Source organism: Mixophyes fleayi, chromosome 2 (genome assembly GCF_038048845.1).
Source record: "Mixophyes fleayi isolate aMixFle1 chromosome 2, aMixFle1.hap1, whole genome shotgun sequence".
NCBI lineage: Eukaryota > Metazoa > Chordata > Amphibia > Anura > Limnodynastidae > Mixophyes > Mixophyes fleayi.
This window is the reverse complement of record NC_134403.1, coordinates 215,342,815-215,363,640: the sequence shown is the minus strand read 5'-3', so window position 1 is coordinate 215,363,640 and position 20,826 is coordinate 215,342,815. Positions and strand designations below refer to the sequence as shown.

Sequence of the window (20,826 nt, the reverse complement as noted above, 5' to 3'; positions counted from 1 at the left end):
TTACCGGCAATTACATCAAAGTACACAGACTTCTGTAATGGTGGGTTCCAGCAGGGATGAATTGGTATTGTTTGAGGATGATGTACACACTGGTGAGAGTGAATATGATGACAGTGTAGATTGCAGGTGCTGAGATCTAGCTGAGAGAAGGGAGCTAGTTGATGCAGCTATGCTTGGTAATATTTTGGGTAGAATGGCATGTTGGCAATTTTATGTTTTTCTACAGTAAACTTTCACCTTTATTAGAGAGGTGTTTTTTTCTTTAAAAAGGTTCAACCTTTTTATTTATATTTTGGTTTCCCTGACTTAAACCACTATGCACTTGAACATAGGGATAAGCACATGAGGTAGAGGGATTAGTATCATCATGACTGAGACTGGAGAGTGATAAGGACACTGTCACCCCTTCTGTTTCTGTATGAGCTATGGCACAGTAAAATGTGACTGGAGAATTTTAATAACACTGCCAGCCCTATTATTTGAATGTTTGTTTCAGCACTAAACACTGCCACCTCTCCTATTTCTGGCTGAGCTATGGCACAGTACAATGTAATTGCAGAGTTTGAAGAACACTGTCAACCCTATTATTTCTATTTCAGCAATGACAATTAGCAATGGAGCAATGGAGCTCTCCTGTTTGCGTGTTAGCTATATAGTACAGTACAATGTGAGTGCCTTATCTGTGTGGAGTTTGTATGTTCTCCCTGTGTTTGCGTGGGTTTCCTCCGGGTACTCTGGTTTTATCCCACACTCTAAAAACATACTAGTAGGCTAATTGGCTGTTATTAAATTGACCTTAGTCTGTGACAGAGATTGATGTGAGCAAGTTCTCTGTACAGTGCTACAGAATTAATGGCGCTATATAAATAAATAGATGATGATGAATCTTAAGCTTAATATGCATTTGAAAAAGTTGCACATAAGTAATGTGTATGTATGCCGTATTCAGAGCTGAGGATGTGTCCAGGTTTGAATGAGTAGCAGATGCATCTGCTTGACAGTCACATCCTTCAGACACTGACAACTAACGTGTAAAAATATAAATATTTTTTTTACATGCTATGAACGGAAACTTGAATAAACTAGCTAATGCAGAAGGTATAACTCCCCAACATACATCCAAAATTTTTCTTTTTTTTCTTTTGTGTAACTCGCTTGGCAAATCCTAATCTATGTCCGAGTGACTTCTAAAGTCTCAATATGCAACTGCGAATCATTAACAAACATCTAATTACAAACAATTTGCTACTTACACCTGTCTCTAACCACCTGCAAATACAACTTTTTATTTTTCAGTCGTATCTGCAACTACATTCCAGTCTGAATCCGCACGCAATTTCTCGAAAATGTCCTTACTGTACTTTCCCTACATTAGAACATCCCTCCTAAGCATTTGTGCACATTCACCTCTAAACACACAACCTGTGTGAAAAAACGCAAAGGTACGCTACCCAAAGAGAAGTACATCTCACTCTGAATCAGGCCCTGTATAGCTAATCATCCAACAGTGAAAGGAGCAGCAAACCCCATCAGAAAAATCTCTTCTAGGGACCTGCATATAAAGGTCAGTCTTTTTATGGCACAACATTCACTCTCTACATCTAGGGAAGATACATATGCTGACCGTTATCCTTATCTGTTGCTGCCAATATGGTTTCTAGTAAAGCAATAATTAAGTCTGGGCAGCACTTCTGCCTTACAGCACTGGGGTCATGAGTTCAATTCCTGGCCATGGCCTTATCTGTGAGGAGTTTGTATGTTCTCCCTGTGTTTGAGTGGGTTTCCTCCGGGTGCTCCGGTTCCTCCTACACTCTAAAAACATACTGGCAGGTTAATTGGCTGCTAACAAATTGACACATTTGTGTGTTAGGGAATTTAAACTGTAAGCCCCAATGGGGTAGGGACTGATGTGAGTGAGTTCTCTGTACAGTGCTGTGGAATTAGTGGCGCTATATAAATAAATGGTGATGACGATGATGATGCTGGAGGCAGTTGTAAGGTCATGGTTTGTAAAGGACAACCACTTATTTCCAGGTTGAAATCACCACCTATGAACTATGGATGATTCATCTCTGAACTGCCAACATGATACTCATGCGCCTCTCTAGAGATGTTAATAGAGGTGGAGTTGTGAAACCAGCTATTTTAATCTGATATCTACCCCACATTTCCTTGATATTCTTTAACTTATCACAATCCCTCCACTGATCAGAAGGCAAGGGATTTAACTTTTTCATCTGAATTTTGCCACTTGTAACACTAAGAAACCCTCTGATGCCCCTGAAGACATAATCTCACAGTTGTGGAAATTGATAGACTGTTTCAGTTTTGAGATGTCAGCAGCAAGATGAATATGAATTAATCCCTCCCCATCTATGTCTACCTCTCCAGGAGCTGCAATACAATTGTCAGGGAATACTTGAAGTAGTATCAGCTCTCTGATTCCCTAAAGACACATCAGGTTTATCACTCTGCTCTATTAAATTATTCCCAGGAGTTGAAATCCTGCACCTGTTCCAGTAAGGGTTGATGAAGAATGAGTATGTGGTGGAAATAATTGTTGATTGAAGAATGTTGCAAAATGTCCATGCTCCGAAATTAGTTTGGTACTTCCATCAACATTACTTCTTGGATGCCCCCTCTCAGACATTGCGCTATCCCCCGCTTCATAACTTGTGTGGAGCTTGGGTAGGTCTACATTATGTCACTCATTCAGTGATTTAGATGTACCTGAACTTTGGCATCCTAGCGACCACTTAGGTTAACCTAGTGATAACGCTTGTCCTACAATGAGTTGTGTGTATATTCTCACTCAAGTATCTGCATGCACATGTGTCAAGAATCATAGGATCTTCTCTGATGGGATGTCACGCTCTGTATAAGCATGCCAGTGTCTTTACTCTGCCCCTTAGAAGCTATTATATTTTATTTCCATTTTCACTACTTGGTAGTTTGCTTTGTTCTTGTTGCATTAGTTTTCTAAATAATCTTCGTCTTTGGGGCTATATAAGGAGATTAGCTGGGTGGGGATATGAGTTGTTTCAGATGGATTTTGTTGATGCATGTCCCGTGGTTGTAAGTGCCTGGGGGTGACAACTCTCGCTAAAGGTGTCTGTTGGAAAGTCAGGTGAGGTGATAGGGAATGATGAAACAGGAGCACTGGATGTGCAGTCGTTGCAGTGGGTATGTCATAGCCATTTGTTTACCTTTGTTAGTCTTAATAAGTGAATAATTACTATTTTAATCTGCTGTACCTCACTACAAGTAGAAAGGTGATTAAGAAGAACGTCACTAGGACATGGTCTTCTATCTCAATGGGTTTCAAAATCAGGGGGAATTTTGTGTTGTAGTCAATGTTGAGGTACTGCATCAAGCCAATTTGATTAATGGTTATGTCAATAGCAGAATACATGGACTTTGGCTACTGTTTTCATCATGATCTGCCTAACTCATAGAAGTAATTACTATGAATAAATGGTGATGATGATGATGATGGTTTGTTTATAGTAAAACTATATCCATGCTTATTGAATTTCATTTGGAATATTTATTTCAGTTCCCTGAGTGTATGCTTTGGAGCTTTTGTATAACTTATGTATGTATGTATGTATGTATGTATGTGTGTGTTTGCACTATCATGCATGGTAAACCACTTCAACATGCTCTATCTACTTACTTATTTGTCCATTATTCCTTGGGTCTCACCTTGTAATTCCGATGTTAAATTCAGTTCTGCAAATCCTAAGAAAAAAAAAATCTCATTCACATATTTACAATGCAACCATTTAGTGTTTTATGATCTGTCATTGTTAGTAACTGTAGGAGATGCATAGATCGCTCAGCTCTTAGGAGAGCAGAATGCCCCTAATAACAAATAGTTGCGTGTCCCTCTTCAACTGACATTTTAAATATCCTCATTCAACTGCTTTGTCTCATGTAAGTACCCAGGATGTTAGCAGGGGTGCACAGAGGATTGTCGGGGGGGGGGGGGGGGGGGGGGGGAGGGGGGGGTTTCTACCCGCTGACTGAAAAAAACACCCCAAAAAAACCCACGAGAGAGAGACGCTTCTTTGACAGCGCCGCGGCTGCTGTATATGACAGTGGCAACTTAGTTAGCGCAGGGGGGGGGGTTTCTAGAGACTCAGAAACCCCCCCTGCGTGCGCCACTGGTTAGATATGACCTGCCAGAGGCAAAACAGACAAAAATAGAGGTTCCTTAAGTGCAAAATATTTGTAAACAGCTCTGTTTAAAGTAGGTTCTAGTTATTTATAAAACAAAGCAAAAAAAAAAAAAGTTGCAACAATTTCAGATGCTTGTAATGTTAACCCCTTAACACTGAGTTAAATATATTAAAAGAATAAAAGTTGATATAGTTCCTGTTAAAACTTAACATATATCTACAGGAACTGAATCTATATTTGGAAAGATGTAAGCCATTGCAAATTAAGGCTCCATAAGGGTTTCATTATATTTGTTAGCTTGTGCTGTTAATATCGGTGTTTTATTATATATTTTTTTCTTTTGTATTTAGAACCTAAAGTTCTTGATTATGATGCAAAAAGTTGGCAATAACACAATTACAACTGTTATATAATAACTCATTAGATTCAAATTCAAAGTGCTGTTCATACATCAACAATGCATGAAAAGCATACTGATGTAAACAAGCCTTGAGAATGCAATTATGCATGCTAATATACAGCCATTTCTGCTACAACTGAACAGCTCTACCCTATGCCTATATAAAAGCATTACTATGTGTATGGCCAATTAAATGATTGTAGGTTATTTGTAGCTGTTGTTACATTCATTTGGTCAATGTTTATACAATGATAACAATATCTGACCAAGGAAAGGTTAATTTGCTACTAATGTGAAAATATCAGTTAATCATTAACATACACAAGCGGTATGTTGTTAGTCTGCAGTTTGGTATGTATTTGGTGAGAGATAGTTGATGGTGTGTGTGCGGTTTGGAAAGGGTTAGTTAGTTGGCCAGTAGGCTGGGCTGTGTTAATTTAGTTCCTGTAAGCAGAGCAGTAGTTTGTGGCTGAACAAATTACATCTGGACAGAGGGAGGGAAGAGAGGAGGGATTCACTGTAATTCCCAGTCTCTGTACTCTGCACAACGCAAACACCAATACATCACTATGCTACACACAACTTGAAATGAAGGTTACTATATAGAACAGCAGGAAAGTTAAAGTTTTCATCGCAGCGATACCTGATAAGAAGAGCAAGTTGGAAAATATAACTCAGCACAACATGGAGTAGGAGAAAGTTTTTACACATAACTCCAAAATTCAGTAAGCAACCAAGAAGTGACATCTAGACTGGGAGATTATAAAACAAGAAGTTGAATGGTAAGTGTATGGAAATTAGAGAAGGGTTTGCTTATGTTGTGTTTCCTTAGTCCAAAAACTAACTTTAAACATAAAAAAGTCTAGTGTTTAAGCAGTAACCCCTTGTAATAAAAGCAAATGAGTAGTGATCTTCATTGAATGCATCTAGAGACAGGAATGCAACTCTCTTGAACTGTTTGGTATTGGGAGTCTTACTTGACTGTTAAACGTCAGAGATCAGATATCATTGCTTCCAGATCCCAATGAAACTGTCTGCAATTTAGTGTATGGAGAGGTTATATTAGCATCATAGTACTGTGCAATTGGGCAGCAAAAAAGGACAATAATAGTGCATAAATACAAATTGACAAGCAATATAGAGAATGACTTGTGAGAGCTTACACCTTGTTCTTAAGATTTGAAGACAGATTTGGGTGTATGAAACACTAAAAGTGAATAATTATATGTTGCATGTATGCTATATCTATGCTACGAAACACGCAAAACTATGTTTACATACTCTAAATGCAATCAATGCTAGATTTCTGCAAATAAGAGACAGATGTCTATAGCAGTGGAGCCCCTTTAATTGTGCTGTAAGGGATAAACTGCATGAACTATGGTTGCTGTACTGTATTTTTTAGAAGAAGCTAGTTGGAAGAAATCGAAAATGCAGTAACTATAGAAAATTTGATAAGGGAGTCAGTCATATGCAGTTTAGCTGTGATGAGAAGCATAGAATTTATGATACAAATTTGGTGCTATTTTTTAACTTAAATAATTTCATATACCAATTGTTACAACTCTAAGACAGGGCTGGCAGTACCATTAGTCTAATCTAGGCGCTTAGGGTGCCAAATGGTAAAAGACTCCTGAAACACTGAATAAGTGACATAATGTCACCCCCCACAGTGTTTTTAAACCCCACACGGGGCTAACACTGGGAGAGGGGAACTTGGCTATGTTACAATCAAACGCCACATCCCAGTCTGAGCAGAAGAGGATGCTGCCTCCACTTCCCGCCTGCTAAGGTAAAAAGCAGTGGGGAAGAGGTGGGTGACACTTCCGAGTGGGGACAGGCGGACCCAGGACTTGCGCCGGCCATGTCTAAGGGCTTGATCACACCCGATTTGTGTTTTTGCACTTACGCATGTTCTAGCACACGGAACAACCTATTTATTATACATTAATGCACTTTACCAGTACAATAAATGTGCATAGAAAAAGAGTTCTAATAAAATTACTATTTCATGCACTTTTACCTATTTACTTAGCGAATATGTGAACAAGTCCTTATTATTTATTATTAATGCCCAGCACTTATTGCATAGTACAGAAACAGCAAATGTTATATTGTGTCACAAGTTAGTGAGGATGTTGTGTTTTCCTGTTTCTTCTTGAGACGTAATATTCTGCCATTGGCGCTGGAAAAGTTTTTTAACACCTGGTTTCTGGCAACTAGCAGCTGTAATGTGCCAGGAAGGGGAAAAGTGGGACACTCCCAGCTGTCAGAGTCAATCCTGACATGTGAACACAGGATTTCCAGACAGCTGTGGGGTGTGGAGTCACAATTGTTACATGCAGAACTGTAACACACACAGGTGATTAGCTAATGCATAAAACAGGCTAATAGTTGCCTCTTTCTTTTACTTCAGTGTTTTCTAAGGTTTTGTAAGTCTTCAAACAAAAACAATAAGGATATACTTAATTTGCAACTGTGAGCTAAACTATGCTCAGAACTTTGATATATTGGAACCTTTAATTAGACTATAGCGCTGTAGTATTTGTGGACAGAGTGATGTAATGGAATAGAGGAAGAGGAGTTGTGATATTGTAGTGGTGAAAAGACTTATTTCCTGTATGCTGCTATTCTTGATTATATGAACTAGGCGGTATGGCAAAACAATGGAGGCAGCCACCACATAGTAATGTAGTGCATGGGAGAGAGAAGTAGTAAACATAAATAAAAACACAATTGGCTAAATAGAAACCAGGGTCTAAGGTTAAATGGGGACTTGAAAGGGTTTATTAAGTAAAAATGGATTAATTTTGTAAAATACATAAAGTATGTGGTATAATGTAAGAGAGATAGTAATATTTAAAATAATGTGTGCCTTGCCACCCCTGAATAAAAGTACTGCGTTCAAATTAGGTATACCGTATGATTGTGTTTGGCAAGAACAACGTTTCTCCGAGCCAAGAGGCTGATTGTCTATTATATTTACCTAGAACAACTTGCCAATAAATTTCGCACTTGCTGCAATGACATTTAGATACCTGGCAGTGGGAACATTGCCTATGTCTCTCATATGTGGATGAAAAATGATCTTTCTGTAATAGTCCTTATGATATTTATACAAAACACATTGCATATGCACAGGTAGTAATTATTCAGTCATTTTTGTTATTATTAGGTGTTCGCATGATTTGTATACAATTTAGGAATGAAATGTTTCTTTTTACCAGTTGTAATCTTTTTGGGATTTTACAAGGTAGATGGAACTATATTGAAAATGTCATAAGAATTGATATCTCTTGTCCCCCCCCCAAAAACAGTGCTAGATTTACTATGGGGTGTTTTATTTGGTGGTTTTAAACCTGAACACATCACCGACAGTTATGTCCTACAAGCCGCGGATTTACTATGCAGTATTTTGGAGGGTATAAAGGTAAACTGCTGGTAATGTGCTCTGGTTTACAAACCCCTAAATTGCATGTGGTTTAGGGAAAACTGTTATTACTTAAAAAAAAAACCTCCATCCCATACTGTAATGGGGCATGCTAATTATCATCGATCCTGGATCCCTCCTGCTACACCTGGCCGGTAGGTACCAGGGTAAGAAAATACTAACTGTGCCCCCTATTGTAAAATAATAAATGAATAAATATTAATATATATTAAAATTGTGTCCCCTTGATAATCATCTAAATAAAGAGTACCCCCTTATAAATAAAGAATAAAGAAATGGCCCCCTATATAAAGAAATAAATAGCGCCCGCCTATAGAAATAAATAAATAACATATTGCCCACTCTATAATAAATAGAAATTATAATGTCCCTTTTTTCTGTAGTGTAGGTTAAGATATACTTGTCTAACATCTTTTTTTTTTTTGATCTGCCGTAATCCAATGTAGGTAAAAAAAAATAATGCATAGAAGCGATATGGACCCCATAGGAGCTCCCTGCAGCAAGTGATCTCATGTCTGGTAAGACCACCTACTTAATAGATGGCAACCAACCAGTCATAAGTGGTCTTTAATTCTGTAAAATTTTATGTGGTTTAGCAGGTGTTACAGGGCTCTGCTTTATGTTGTGCACTCCGGACAGAGTAGATGGAGGTTTGTGGTTTGAGGTAGAGGGGTCACTGTGCATAACTATCTGTCTGTTGTGCTGAAGTCAGCAACCATTCTGTCTGCCTTCTGTATATCACTCTTATAACACTTCCTCAGAAAAACAGTGAGCATGCGTGGACTTTTCGTCTCTCATGCACATTTTTAACAATAACCAGGAAAGTGGGGAGAGATAATTTTCGCTGCTTCGGTAAGCCCTGGACGATTATTATCTCGGGAGGAGAAATATCTCGCCGGGACAGTCACTTTTCACTAGTGCTGTCCTGGCAAGATAACATTGATAATTTGCGGTGAGACTGTATTTTTCTATCACTATGATATGTTATGATAAAAAAAGATAAGTTATCGCCAAAATCGGGCAGACTTACTAAATAGGTATGCCACTGTATGTGGACAGTTTTCTCCACACAAAATGTATATACAGTCAGCTAATGACTATCAGTAATGCATGATAAGTGGATTTCACTGAATCTATCTGAGATAATACGTAAATTAGCTACACAAGTAGTATTCACCTTTTTTCCCATGTGTACAAATAAATCATTAATTGATTGCACTAGTCTCCAATTTTTTATGACCAAATTAACATTGTTCAGTAAGCAATTGTTGTGTGTGCTAATCTAAACTAAAATCTAAACTAAAACAATATTTTTAAAATGTTTTTTTCTAGTAACTCCTACAATTGAGCAACACAATCAATTGAATCCAACATTTAAATTTCAGGTAACTCTGTTGGGTTGCTTGTACAAAGTTTTCAATAGAAGTCATTTCAGAATTTGACGATTGTAAGCCACACTCGTTGTGTATGTAGGGCCTGATTCATTAAGGATCTTAACTTAAGAAACTTCTTATTTAAGTCTCCAGGACAAAACCATGTTACAACCATGTGCAAAATATTTGATAGCTTATTTGTACACTGAAATGTAAAGTTGATATTTGTGTTCAACATGAAAAAACAGTCAGTATTTAACTTATGTAGAAAACAGAATACTAATTTGCACCCCTTGCATTGTAACATGATTTTGTCCAGGAGACTTAAATAAGAAGTTTCTTAAGTTAAGATCCTTAATGAATCAGGCCCCTAGTCTGTATCTGTTGTTCACTGCCCACACACTGTCTTGCTGTAGTTTACTATTTTACCCCTGTGAGGTGATCAAGAGAAAATGCAATTAGTGAGGCCAGAGACTAATTAAAAGACTGAAATGACTGTACCTATATACTCACTACAAATGGTGAACAATAATAAAATAAGCTACATGTAAGGCAACATAAAGAAAAGGTCATACTGGGACGGATATGGGTATCAATGTTTCTTGTCTTAATGCCTCTTTATATAGTACAGAAGTCCTATTTTTTATGTATTCTCTTTTCTACAGTCAACACAATGGCAAATGAAAATATTTATAGTGCTATGACTAGAATGAAATGATGCATGTACGTAGTAGGGCTTTTGTACACAATAAGTCATGAAAGCAGATGCAAGTGTATTACAGAGACAGGGAAACTAAATTGTTTATGGGAGTGTCAGTAAATATCTCAAACCTGGAAGGAAGTTACTGGGATTTATTTTAGGACATGCAGGAAACCAGGTCACTACTGGTGGGCTGTTGGGGGATTCGCTAATCCTTATGTTATAAGCAGATGACACCCTGCTGCACTCCTGACTCCTCATACTCTTATTTGATCAACCACTATCTTTGTTGTATACACAGAAAAAACGTACATAATGATAGAAATGGATATGTATATGTTTTATTAAATTATATAATCGAATTAGAAGTATACAGCCTATTAACTTTACTTAAAAACAGAGGGGTTTGTCATATTGCTGATGATTCTATTTATATGTATGTGTATTGTCTTTGTTTTGAAATATCCTGAACTTCTTCAATAAAAAATCTTTTTTAAAACAAAACAGCTAAAAAATAGAGGGGTCATTTTATCAATGGGTGAAAAGTTCCAAATGTGGCGTTCCTCCGTTGGACAGCGATATCTTTTATCCCTGTATGATTGGGTGACATAGAAGAAGAGGGAGTGTGTTTAGTAATATAAATTAATTTGAGCATGACCTGTACAATTCCAATCCTCTGTGAGGCAACGAGTGTGGCGCTGTGCTGTCATTGCTTACTGCCATTTTCTCAGACGCTGTCACTGACAGCAGTACTGACTGACATGCCTCTCCTCTGCAAGCTCCACACAAGGCTGATGTAGCGCCTGAGCCATGGGTGTACTGGTGTAGGGCTGATGAGGGGAAGGGGGGCACTTAGTACATACTTGCCTACTTTGGAGATCTCCCTGCTGCCTCCTGGGTGGCGTGACCACACAAATCAGGTCATTAAGCCCCGTCCCTTTGCGGAACTATGGCAATTTTGTTCTATTGCAGCAGGGGGCGGGGCCAGAATGACACGATTAGCCCCAAACCCACCCACTTCACCAGTGAACAGGGCAGGATCCGATAGGTTGCCCTGCGCTCTCGGGAGTCCAGGAGAACTCCCAAAAATTCTGGAGTCTCCTGGACATTTCGAGAGAGTTGGAAACTATGGCTAAGTACTCTTCAGCTGGCCCTGCCTACATGAGTATCATATATATTTACAGAAGTAAGCACCGTATTTCCCCATGTATAAGGCGCTCCCATGTATAAGACGCACCTTAAGTTTGGCTCCGAAATTTTAAAAATATATATATTACGGTAGCTGTCAAAAAGTGTGTGGAGATTGCAGTTCCGTTCAACAGTAAACCTAACTCTAGATGTTGGTATATAGACAGAGAGGGAGAGTGTGCCCCCCCCCCCGCTGCCACTGTAACGCTGCCCCCACGATCCCCGCTACCACTGTATAAGACGCACCAAGTTTTTAGACCCCAAATTTTTGGGAAAAAGGTGTGTCTTCTACATGGGGAAATACGGTAGGTACTTTATTCGAGTGTACTTAAAAGTAGAATTTTTCCTTTCATTATTTTCTGAATTAATATTCTCCACAACTGGCACAGCATGGATAAGGCCTGATTATCCAATAGGCTAATTAGGGTGCAGCCTAGTGTGAAATGCTTTTGGGGGAGGGAAGGAATATTTGGAGGTGCAAAATTGCAATAGGAAGAAGCATAAAACTATAAACTGAAAACAATTTCTGGTTGTTCTCCAGAGTAAAAAAAAGACCCTGAAAAACGTGGTTAGATCTTAACCTTGACATATTCCCACGGTAAATGCTGAAGACAAGGAGTCATCCGTGGGCAGGCTCTTGAGAATAAGCAAAGAGGAGAGAGGCAAAGATGGTGACAGCCACAGACGTGACGGCCCCGTCAATTGTCACCCTCAGTAGCACTTGTTTATGTCTCTGCTATACATTTCTGATTTTTATGAAAATGAAATGAGTGACAAAGATTGTTGTGGCCCGTTTAAAAAGCTAAATGGAGCTGAGTTTCAAAAACAGGATAACATAAATATTGGTGATGGAAGGGGTGAAGGAAGTGGGATTTTAAATTAAGGACAAGTTTGTTTTACCTACCACGTATTAGCCTGGCATTAAAGGCGAGGGGGCAATATGAGTAGAGTAGCTTAGGGCAGCCTGAACCCTTAATCACGCCCTGAGCATGGACCCTTGAAGCATTTGCAGTCCCTTGATGGTCCAGGACACTAGCATCCCATGATGCTTCAAGGCTCACAGCCTGGTGCTTAAAAGTAAAAATTGCTGTAAATGGAGGTTGCCTTTGTCAACAATGCTTATTAATTCACCTGTGTTTCAAACTCCAGCCTGTAAGTCCTGGCGCATCAAGAGCTGGCATGAGTGTCTCAGAAATGGGGTGTGCTTCATTAGAAGGGGGTAGCAGCTTCATTGTCATAAAAAAAACAACTTGTGATAATTGTAGAGCACTGCAATAAATATTGATACTTTGAAATGTTTCTAATAACATGAAGTTGTAACACTTAATTTTCTTCTTGCTAGGTCTAAAATCTTGGACAATGGATACTCATAAGAAAGAGATGGAGTTTCTGAGTAACAGCATCGCAGCATATGCTCACATTAGAGGTACAGTTTTCAGAGCTGACAATTGTTGAATGTTTATTAACACATGACAAAGATACCAACATCTAGAGTTAGGTTTACTAAAACACAAAAATAAAGGTGGAGGTGTTGCCCACAGCATCGTATCAGATTCTAGCTATCATCTTCTAGAATGCACTAGAAAAATAATAACTGGAGGCCTGATTCATTAAGGATCTTAACTTAAGAAACTTCTTATTTAAGTCTCCTGGACAAAACCATATTACAATGCAAGGGGTGCAAATTAGTATTCTGTTTTGCACATAAGTTAAATACTGACTGTTTTTTCGTTGTAGCACACAAATACTTGATAGCTTATTTGTACATTGAAATGTAAAGTTGATATTTGTGTGCTACATGAAAAAACAGTCAGTATTTAACTTATGTGCAAAACAGAATACTAATTTGCACCCCTTGCATTGTAACATGGTTAATACTGTGCGAATAGCACGCATGTGGTTCAGTCTTTCCAAAGTATTTATATTGATCACTATTGTGAAATGAGACTAGTGAAAACAAATGTCTATTGTTATAAGCCATCAAATGTTCATTCTGCTACTTTTGAAATAATTTATTAAAATATTCATTCTGTTTTACTAATTCTAGCTACTTGTATGTATATATTTTGTAGTATCCATTTTTTGGAGTTATTGATGTTGTTGTTGTTGTATCCTTTTCAGATAATCCAGAGTCATTCGGACTCTATTTTGTCCTTGGAGTGTGCTTTGGACTGATTTTAACACTCTGCATGTTAGTGATCCGCATTTCTTGTAAACCTCGGACTCGCAGCCTTCCTTCCAAACCAAAGAACACTCCTCCTAAAGATTGTGTTAAGGTTCCACTGTCTGTGCTGGGGGACGAGGAAGATCCAGAAAGTGACGACAATGAGGAAACTTTCATCTTGACTCCAGTGACGGACACACCACTGGGAATTCAGCCTCCTATGGATGGCACACTGACAGTAAATGTATTCACATCAGCAGAAGAGCTGGAGAGAGCTCAGAGATTGGAGGAACGCGAGCGTATCATTCGAGAGATATGGCGAAATGGACAGCCTGATATTCTGGGAACAGGAGCTGGCACGATAGGTCGTGTTCATTACTATTAGAAGAATATAGGAAAAATAGCATAAATTACAAGCTGGTTCTATTCCATGAAATTAAAAAGCAACTAGCTTTCCAGGAATGTTCAGTGCACATATCTGATATCCTGGTTATAGCAGCTAGCAATGCAGACTATATAAATTTTTATCAATAAATCAGTAGAAAGTTATGCTGGATATACGTCAGAATCCTGGCCACTTTGGTGCCAATAGTTGATGTCTTACTAACAACAGGACTGTTATAAAAATGGGGAAGCTATGCAGTTTGAATGATGTTTTTATTACCCAAGGAAGAAATGGAGAGACTTTATGCCTGGACAGATACTACAGTCTCTGCTGACTATAATGGCACCACATGGAGATTCTAATGCCAGTGCATATACCATTGTGTAGCTCCTTATTACAATGCCAGTAACAGCCTGATTTCCAACCCAGTAAGCCATCATGTATGAGAGTCTAAATCTAAAAGTAATTTCTGAGTTGGATATCATCAGATATATTTTCACTGCTTAAACTGGAACAAGAAACAACATAAATACCCAGGATGAGTTTTACCCCAAAGAAATGGTTGTGAATGCATCTGCTATTTCCATCTTAGGGTGAACTGGAGAAATACAACTGCTGTCTCCCTATCCCATTCCAATATGTGTGCAATAGGCAGCTAAGCATGCAGGTACATATCATATCTTGCTGGATGTTGTTTCAGGCTTCAGCATACTATATGTACTATGGAAAATTTATGGAAGCCAAGTAATAAAAAATAGAGGCATGCGGAACTTGTAAATGTATGCTTACATGCTAACCTAAGTGTGTTAATTGTAAAAAACATGCATGACGCATATTTGCAAACCCCCCCCCCCCCCCCCCCCCCGAAAAGTATGCAGTATTCAGTAAATGTACACTTGAGTTCTACAGAAAACTCCCAAATCTGTCTGTGTCCCTGGATTTATGATGTGTTTAGCCTTGTAATGTCATATATAACTTTGGGCGAGGTTACTGCATTGCATTCTAGATTAACTGCAAATATGCTGGATTTTGCAGGGCTGGATATGAATGCATTCAGGTGACACGCAAATGCCTTATATGTATATGTCTGTTCCTTGCCAGGCCCACTGCCGCACAAAGTGTTAACATGCCTGCACTTTCTTACAGGACTTTCTGGCCTCTTGGTTTAAAAACATCTGTTTTTCTTCTTGTTCCCCCACAGTGTGGGAACACTGGTGCTTTAAGTTTCATTCCTGACTCTCCCCCAAGGATAAAAGAACATTCCACATTAACATTAAATGCTGCCACACGGGAAAAGGCAGGAAGTGAGTTTTTTTATTTTAAACTCCAGTCAAAGTGCTTATGTATTTCTTTTATGTACAAGCCACTGCAGTATTAGCCCTGAATTCATAGCTGTAGATATATATGTCATCATATCTGTGCTTTGAGCAAAAGGGAGAAGGTTTGTATCCTAAAACTTGAGTATTAAGAGAAAGAGAAGCATCTACCGATGAGCAAAATTTTCAATACATTTCAGCAAGATATTCTCTTTGTTCCACATTTGGCCTTACGTGATCTCAGTCCTTCTCCAACCCCATAACACAGCAGGATGACTTGGCCGCCCCAGCTCTGTTCATAGACTCTAAATCCTGTGAAATGTAAATTTACAAATACAGCATGGAAAGGTATTCTATGAAATTGCAAACCAAAAGCGTAATTCTGTGTAAAAAAGGCGCGTTCCAACGCCAAACTAGATTTGGTAGAAATGTCATCTATAGAGAGAGGTGTTTTTGTGCTGGTTTGCTAGGAAGAAGGCTTTTTATTTAGCAGGGGTTGGAGATAAGTGTCCTGATATTTATGTAGTAAGCAGAGGTGAGAGATAGGTGTAACTATCAGGGCCGTAACTAGGGCTGTGCGACAGGGGCGACCGCCCAGGGCGCAATGCTGAAGGGGGGCGCAATTTAGGAATATTTTAGGTTAATTTGGTTAAAATTGAGGACTAGGGGAGCAGCATTTGTCTTTCTCGCCCAGGGCACTAGAATTCTAAGTTACGGCTCTGGTAACTATATCTGTGTATTGAGAGGAATGTACCTTAATGTGTTTTAGGATGAGATTTGGGTGTCCAAATATCTAATAGACAGAGTGGAGAGGTTTGTCTCTTGATGTCTGTCCATAAGTAGAGATTGAGGAATATACCCTTATGTGTTGGGAGATAAGATGTAGCCTCCTTGTTTGTCATGTATTTTGGGATGGTGGAAAGTATGGAACTGTATATTTGACATTGAGGGATGAGTTCTGATATCTATGTTAGAAGTGAGAGATACGTGTACTGATTTTTACTAGGACAGTGCTGTCTAACTTCTTTATTATGGGGTGCTGTCCAGTTTGGGCTCATATACTGGAGACACAGAAAATTAGCTTTTTTATACCATAAAGATTGCTGCACCCAAAATTTGCTTTTCTCTACCTCATTACAGGCACACGTCAACACTCCATACTATATGGCATGTAGGACGCCCATTCAGTCTCTATATATGGATCCCCTTGAATACAGAGGCATTATAGAGAAGGAGAAAGTTGAAGTGATTTTATGCAATTAAATTATGGGCAATTCATTCAGTAAAATCTAACTAGCCAAACAGCAAATTAAAGAGTCTATTGCTGTGACAAGTAATGGTGCAGCTGAAGGGGTCAGTGAAATCACCATTTTCTAAATGACACAATTGCAACAAGTTCTCTGTTCAAATAATACTGCAGCCTCAGGAGGTGCCATAGCAAATTGGTTTTAGCTTGTATGTCACAAGTTGGATAGTACTGTATTAAGAGATGAAAGATAGGTGTACTCATTTGTGTGTAGTAAATGTCACGAAAGATGAACTCTTATGTTTGTGTAATTAGAGCTATGTGCCGTATGTTTAATTACTAAGAGGTGATAAAATGGTATGTCCCGTTTAGGTCATTATATTCCAATTTGGAGAGGGGTACGAATGACAAATACACTTCCAGATATAGTGCAATGTTCTATATACAGTATATGTATTAATTAATTATAGAACCATCTTGGTAAATGGCAATACATTGGAAAATTCAGACCAAAAGTGCTGTATTTTATAGAATCTGATTCTGAATTTTATGTCATAGTTTTATATTATATATTTTTGGAATTCTATTAAAATGTTGAAACATAAGTGTGTTTGTTTCATTAAATATTTGTATTTTGTGTGCTGACCTAACATCGGTGAGTCACAATAAAGAAATAATAGAACTCACTAGTAAAATGTTCACACTTCTGCTCTGAGATTCTCCTATGACAGGGACTACTGATAATTGTGGCATTATCTGGGAAACTCTAGAGCAGTGATGTGTAATTCAAATGTGTGAGAACAGGGATGGAACACAGAATCAATGGGCCTCATAGAAAAATATGTGGAGGAGTCGAAGGCCTCCGTTTTGCTGTTCTGAGCATGCACAGGGGCCATTTGGAAAAACAGCAGAGGCTAAGGGAGGGTGACTTGGCATTGCTGGGCCCACCTTACCTACTGGCGGCACATTGGATCTGCATTCCCTTCAGTGTAAGTAGTTCCTCCACCATGTGGGAATATGGTGCTGATTTGGAAACTTTAAGTAATAACATTGGAGAATGACTGCCCTAGAAGACTCGTGGTTCTATAGTTACAGGAGTATAGAACCTTTGATTAATTCTCTGGTAATCATGTTAAGAGATCTTCATCCCATATTACTTGGAGACAGTTTTAGAATCTCTCTAGACTGACAATAGGAAACATCCAGAGTGTTAAATTTAGTAGAACCCATGCTCTCTCATCACATCGATGTCCAGTAATTGATAGTGATATTTATTTAGAAGTACATATACAGACCATACTTGACACATTTTTTGACCAACCCTACGGAAGATCCCAGGCCACAATTTGTGGAAAGGTCACCTAGGTCAAAGACACTGTCATGACCCAAATGCCTGTTAACCTAAAAATCGATGTATTTCTTACTGCTAGTTGAATATATTTGTTCCATATAGGTTGGCCATGGCAGACGTTGGGGCCATGAACCTCTGGTGTTGTGGAGTGAATGAGTGTAACAGTGGCATTGCAAAATTGGCCTTTGGGGCAAAGAATATTTCCATTGCTTTTTATGCTTTACCTCTATAAATCAATCCAATCAACTTAGGACCTTTCCTTTTTTTTTTTTTCTAGTTGTGACTGTTCACTTACATTCCTGAAGCAAATGCTGGCAGTCACAAGATAATCAAATGACTTTCTGAGCCTTTGCTCCTATGAGCTGAAGGCTGCTTTTGACCTTTAGTTTATCTAAGGGTCATTGCAGAGAGCTTCTAGTTAAGTCAACAACAAACTTTCCCTTATTAGCATTGAACAATATTATTTTTTCTCCACAATATAAAATGGACATATCATTTAAACATTAAGGGGTCTATTTAATAAACATGGAAAATAACTCTGTTGAAAATGACTTCTCCCTATCTATGAAAGGATTATGTCGTGCTATCACTGGGGAGAGAACAAAGCGCGGGGAAGTCTATTTTACAAGTCCTCCTTTTCTTATCGCCTCCTCTAGATATTGATATCAGAAGATAATGAAATGAATAAAAGGCTTTATTATTTAAACAAAACATTTTTTCCAAATGTAAATATTTAAAAATAATGTAAAAATATATACTTTTATATGTTTTATGTATTTTTATCCATTTTCATTCTTTTTTTTCCCACTAAGTGCAACTGAAAGGCCAGTTGTACTTAGCTGGGCTTTCAGTTCCACTGTGCGTGCATGAGCACACTATGAGAATATGCCCCGAGACTGGCCCGGCTAATCAGAAAGTGAAGCCTTACCACTTCTGGCCAGTATCGCCGTGCATCTGAGTATCACTATGGCAATATTTTAGTAAAATTGTGGCCATACAGTACAGGGAGAAAAGAAAGAAGTGAGACCCCCTAAGATAAGTATATCATCAATGGGGGCACTAATATTATTTACAATCATCAAGGGGCACTATTATTAATTGCGAAAATCATGGAGGGCACTATTATTAAGAACATCAAGAGGGCACTATTATTAAGAACATAAGCAGGGCGCTATTATTAGTAACTATCATCAAGGGGGTAGAAATATTAATTATACTTATCAAGGGGTTTCTTATTAATTTAGATTATTTTAGGCACTAATATTAACTACAATCAAAGGACACTATTATTAATTATGACCATAAAAGGGGCAAAATTATTCATTTAGATCATCAAGGGGGCACTTTCACTAATTACTTTTACTAATTAGATCATCAAGGGGCACTGTTGTTAATTTAGATCATCAAGGGGCATCATTATTCATTTGATCATCAAGGAACCTAAGTGTAGTATATTCAGAACCTCAAAATTAGGTTAGTATGTAACACTCTCTCTGACGATGGCATTATGCTTTTAATTTTAAACCATAATCCAGCTCTGCCACCACTTCCATGTACTGGTCCTGTTGCTCGGTCTAGGGCTGATCTGAAGCCACTTTCGCCTGCATTTCTGTTTTGGCCACAGCAATAGTTGAGCTCCAGAATGAACCCTACTGTCTATTTTTTACTACAGATAATATTATTGGCCCAGGAACTGCTGAGGCCATAATTGGAGCAAAAAGGAAGGACTTTAACTTCATGTCTGAGAAAGGTAAGGAAAGAATCTGTGTATTATTAAATAAACAAAAATAAATTGGTTTTGAAATAACAAAAAGGATAAACAAATGTTTCAAGCATTTTTTATTGCCACATTAAGAAGAGTTGCCATGCTATGTATGAAGTATGCATGCCACAGTGTATTGTGTAGTGATTCAGTACTCCTAGTAGTGTAATATGCCAGAGGACAGACCTGCATGGTTTGCCTAAACAGTTTGCCTTTTGTGCATCTTTTGAAGGATCAATCCACTTAAACAAAAATGTGGTTGTATTGTATGACTAGTGTAATCTTAGTAATGTTTAGACTTGAGAAGAGACAGAGCATACAGTAGGATTGACTCTTGTGTGCCGGTTGCCATCATTTCAGGCAATTGTTGCAAATCTTGGCAAAGTTTTGCCACTTAACTGAGGCCTTTATTTGGGCGAGGGAAGATATTAATCCATGCAGAGCAGAGTTTGAGAAAGCAGAGAGGTTTTGTTTGATGATCTACAGAAACCATTGGAGGAATATCTCATGTGCTCAAGTAAGTTAGGAATTTCTAGAACAAGTCAGTACCTGGCAGGAAGAAGATCTACCACACATGCTGCTTGGAGGTGACACTGCTTTGTATGCACCTTTAACCCCATTCAAAGTTTCTTTATATATTGCTTCCAGTTATGGAACATAATTGCTAGGGTACAAATAGCCATCATGTCTCAAAATGTCTCTGCCTGTTTCTTTTGAAGGATTGTGAAAACAATGTAAAAACAAAGCTGTTTATAGTACTTTTATGGGATCATTGTTAAATATATGATGCCAAGGGCAAAATATGTTTTACATGCAAGCATCATTTATTAGATTCCACATGCTACAAAAATAGATTTCTATAAATTTCTGTATATTTTCCGTTCTCTAATTGTTTGTGAAAATATGAATAAATCTGGATAACTACAGATTTTCCTTTCTTTTACTTCTCACATAGCAGACATCTAATGCAGCAGATTCTATAGATACTACTTTGTGTACAGAAGACCAAATTGCCCATCTTAATTTGGTTATTCTCTGTGAAATGTTGTCTTCAGACAGATGTTGTGTGTCTGATCATTCTTACCGTTCTGAATATGATCTGTTTTAGATTTAGGGCTAGATTTACTAAGCTGCGGGTTTGAAAAAGTGGGGATGTTGCCTATAGCAACCAATCAGATTCTAGCTTTCATTTATTTAGTACATTCTACAAAATGACAGCTAGAATTTGATTGGTTGCTATAGGCAACATCCCCACTTTTTCAAACCCGCAGCTTAGTAAATCTAGCCCCTAGAGTTGTGTCAGCCATT

The 20,826-nt window shown here is 38.2% G+C and overlaps 1 protein-coding gene across 1 annotated transcript; it reads left to right on the top strand.

Moving 5' to 3' along the window:
* Positions 1-5,070: 5,070 nt before the first annotated feature.
* Positions 5,071-17,010, top strand: EVA1B (eva-1 homolog B). The gene is made up of 3 exons (XM_075195437.1): positions 5,071-5,364; positions 12,637-12,720; positions 13,416-17,010. Exons 2-3 carry the CDS (start codon positions 12,654-12,656, stop codon positions 13,841-13,843), a joined length of 495 nt encoding a protein of 164 aa, XP_075051538.1. The 5' UTR covers positions 5,071-5,364; positions 12,637-12,653; the 3' UTR covers positions 13,844-17,010.
* The last annotated feature ends 3,816 nt before the right edge of the window (positions 17,011-20,826 follow it).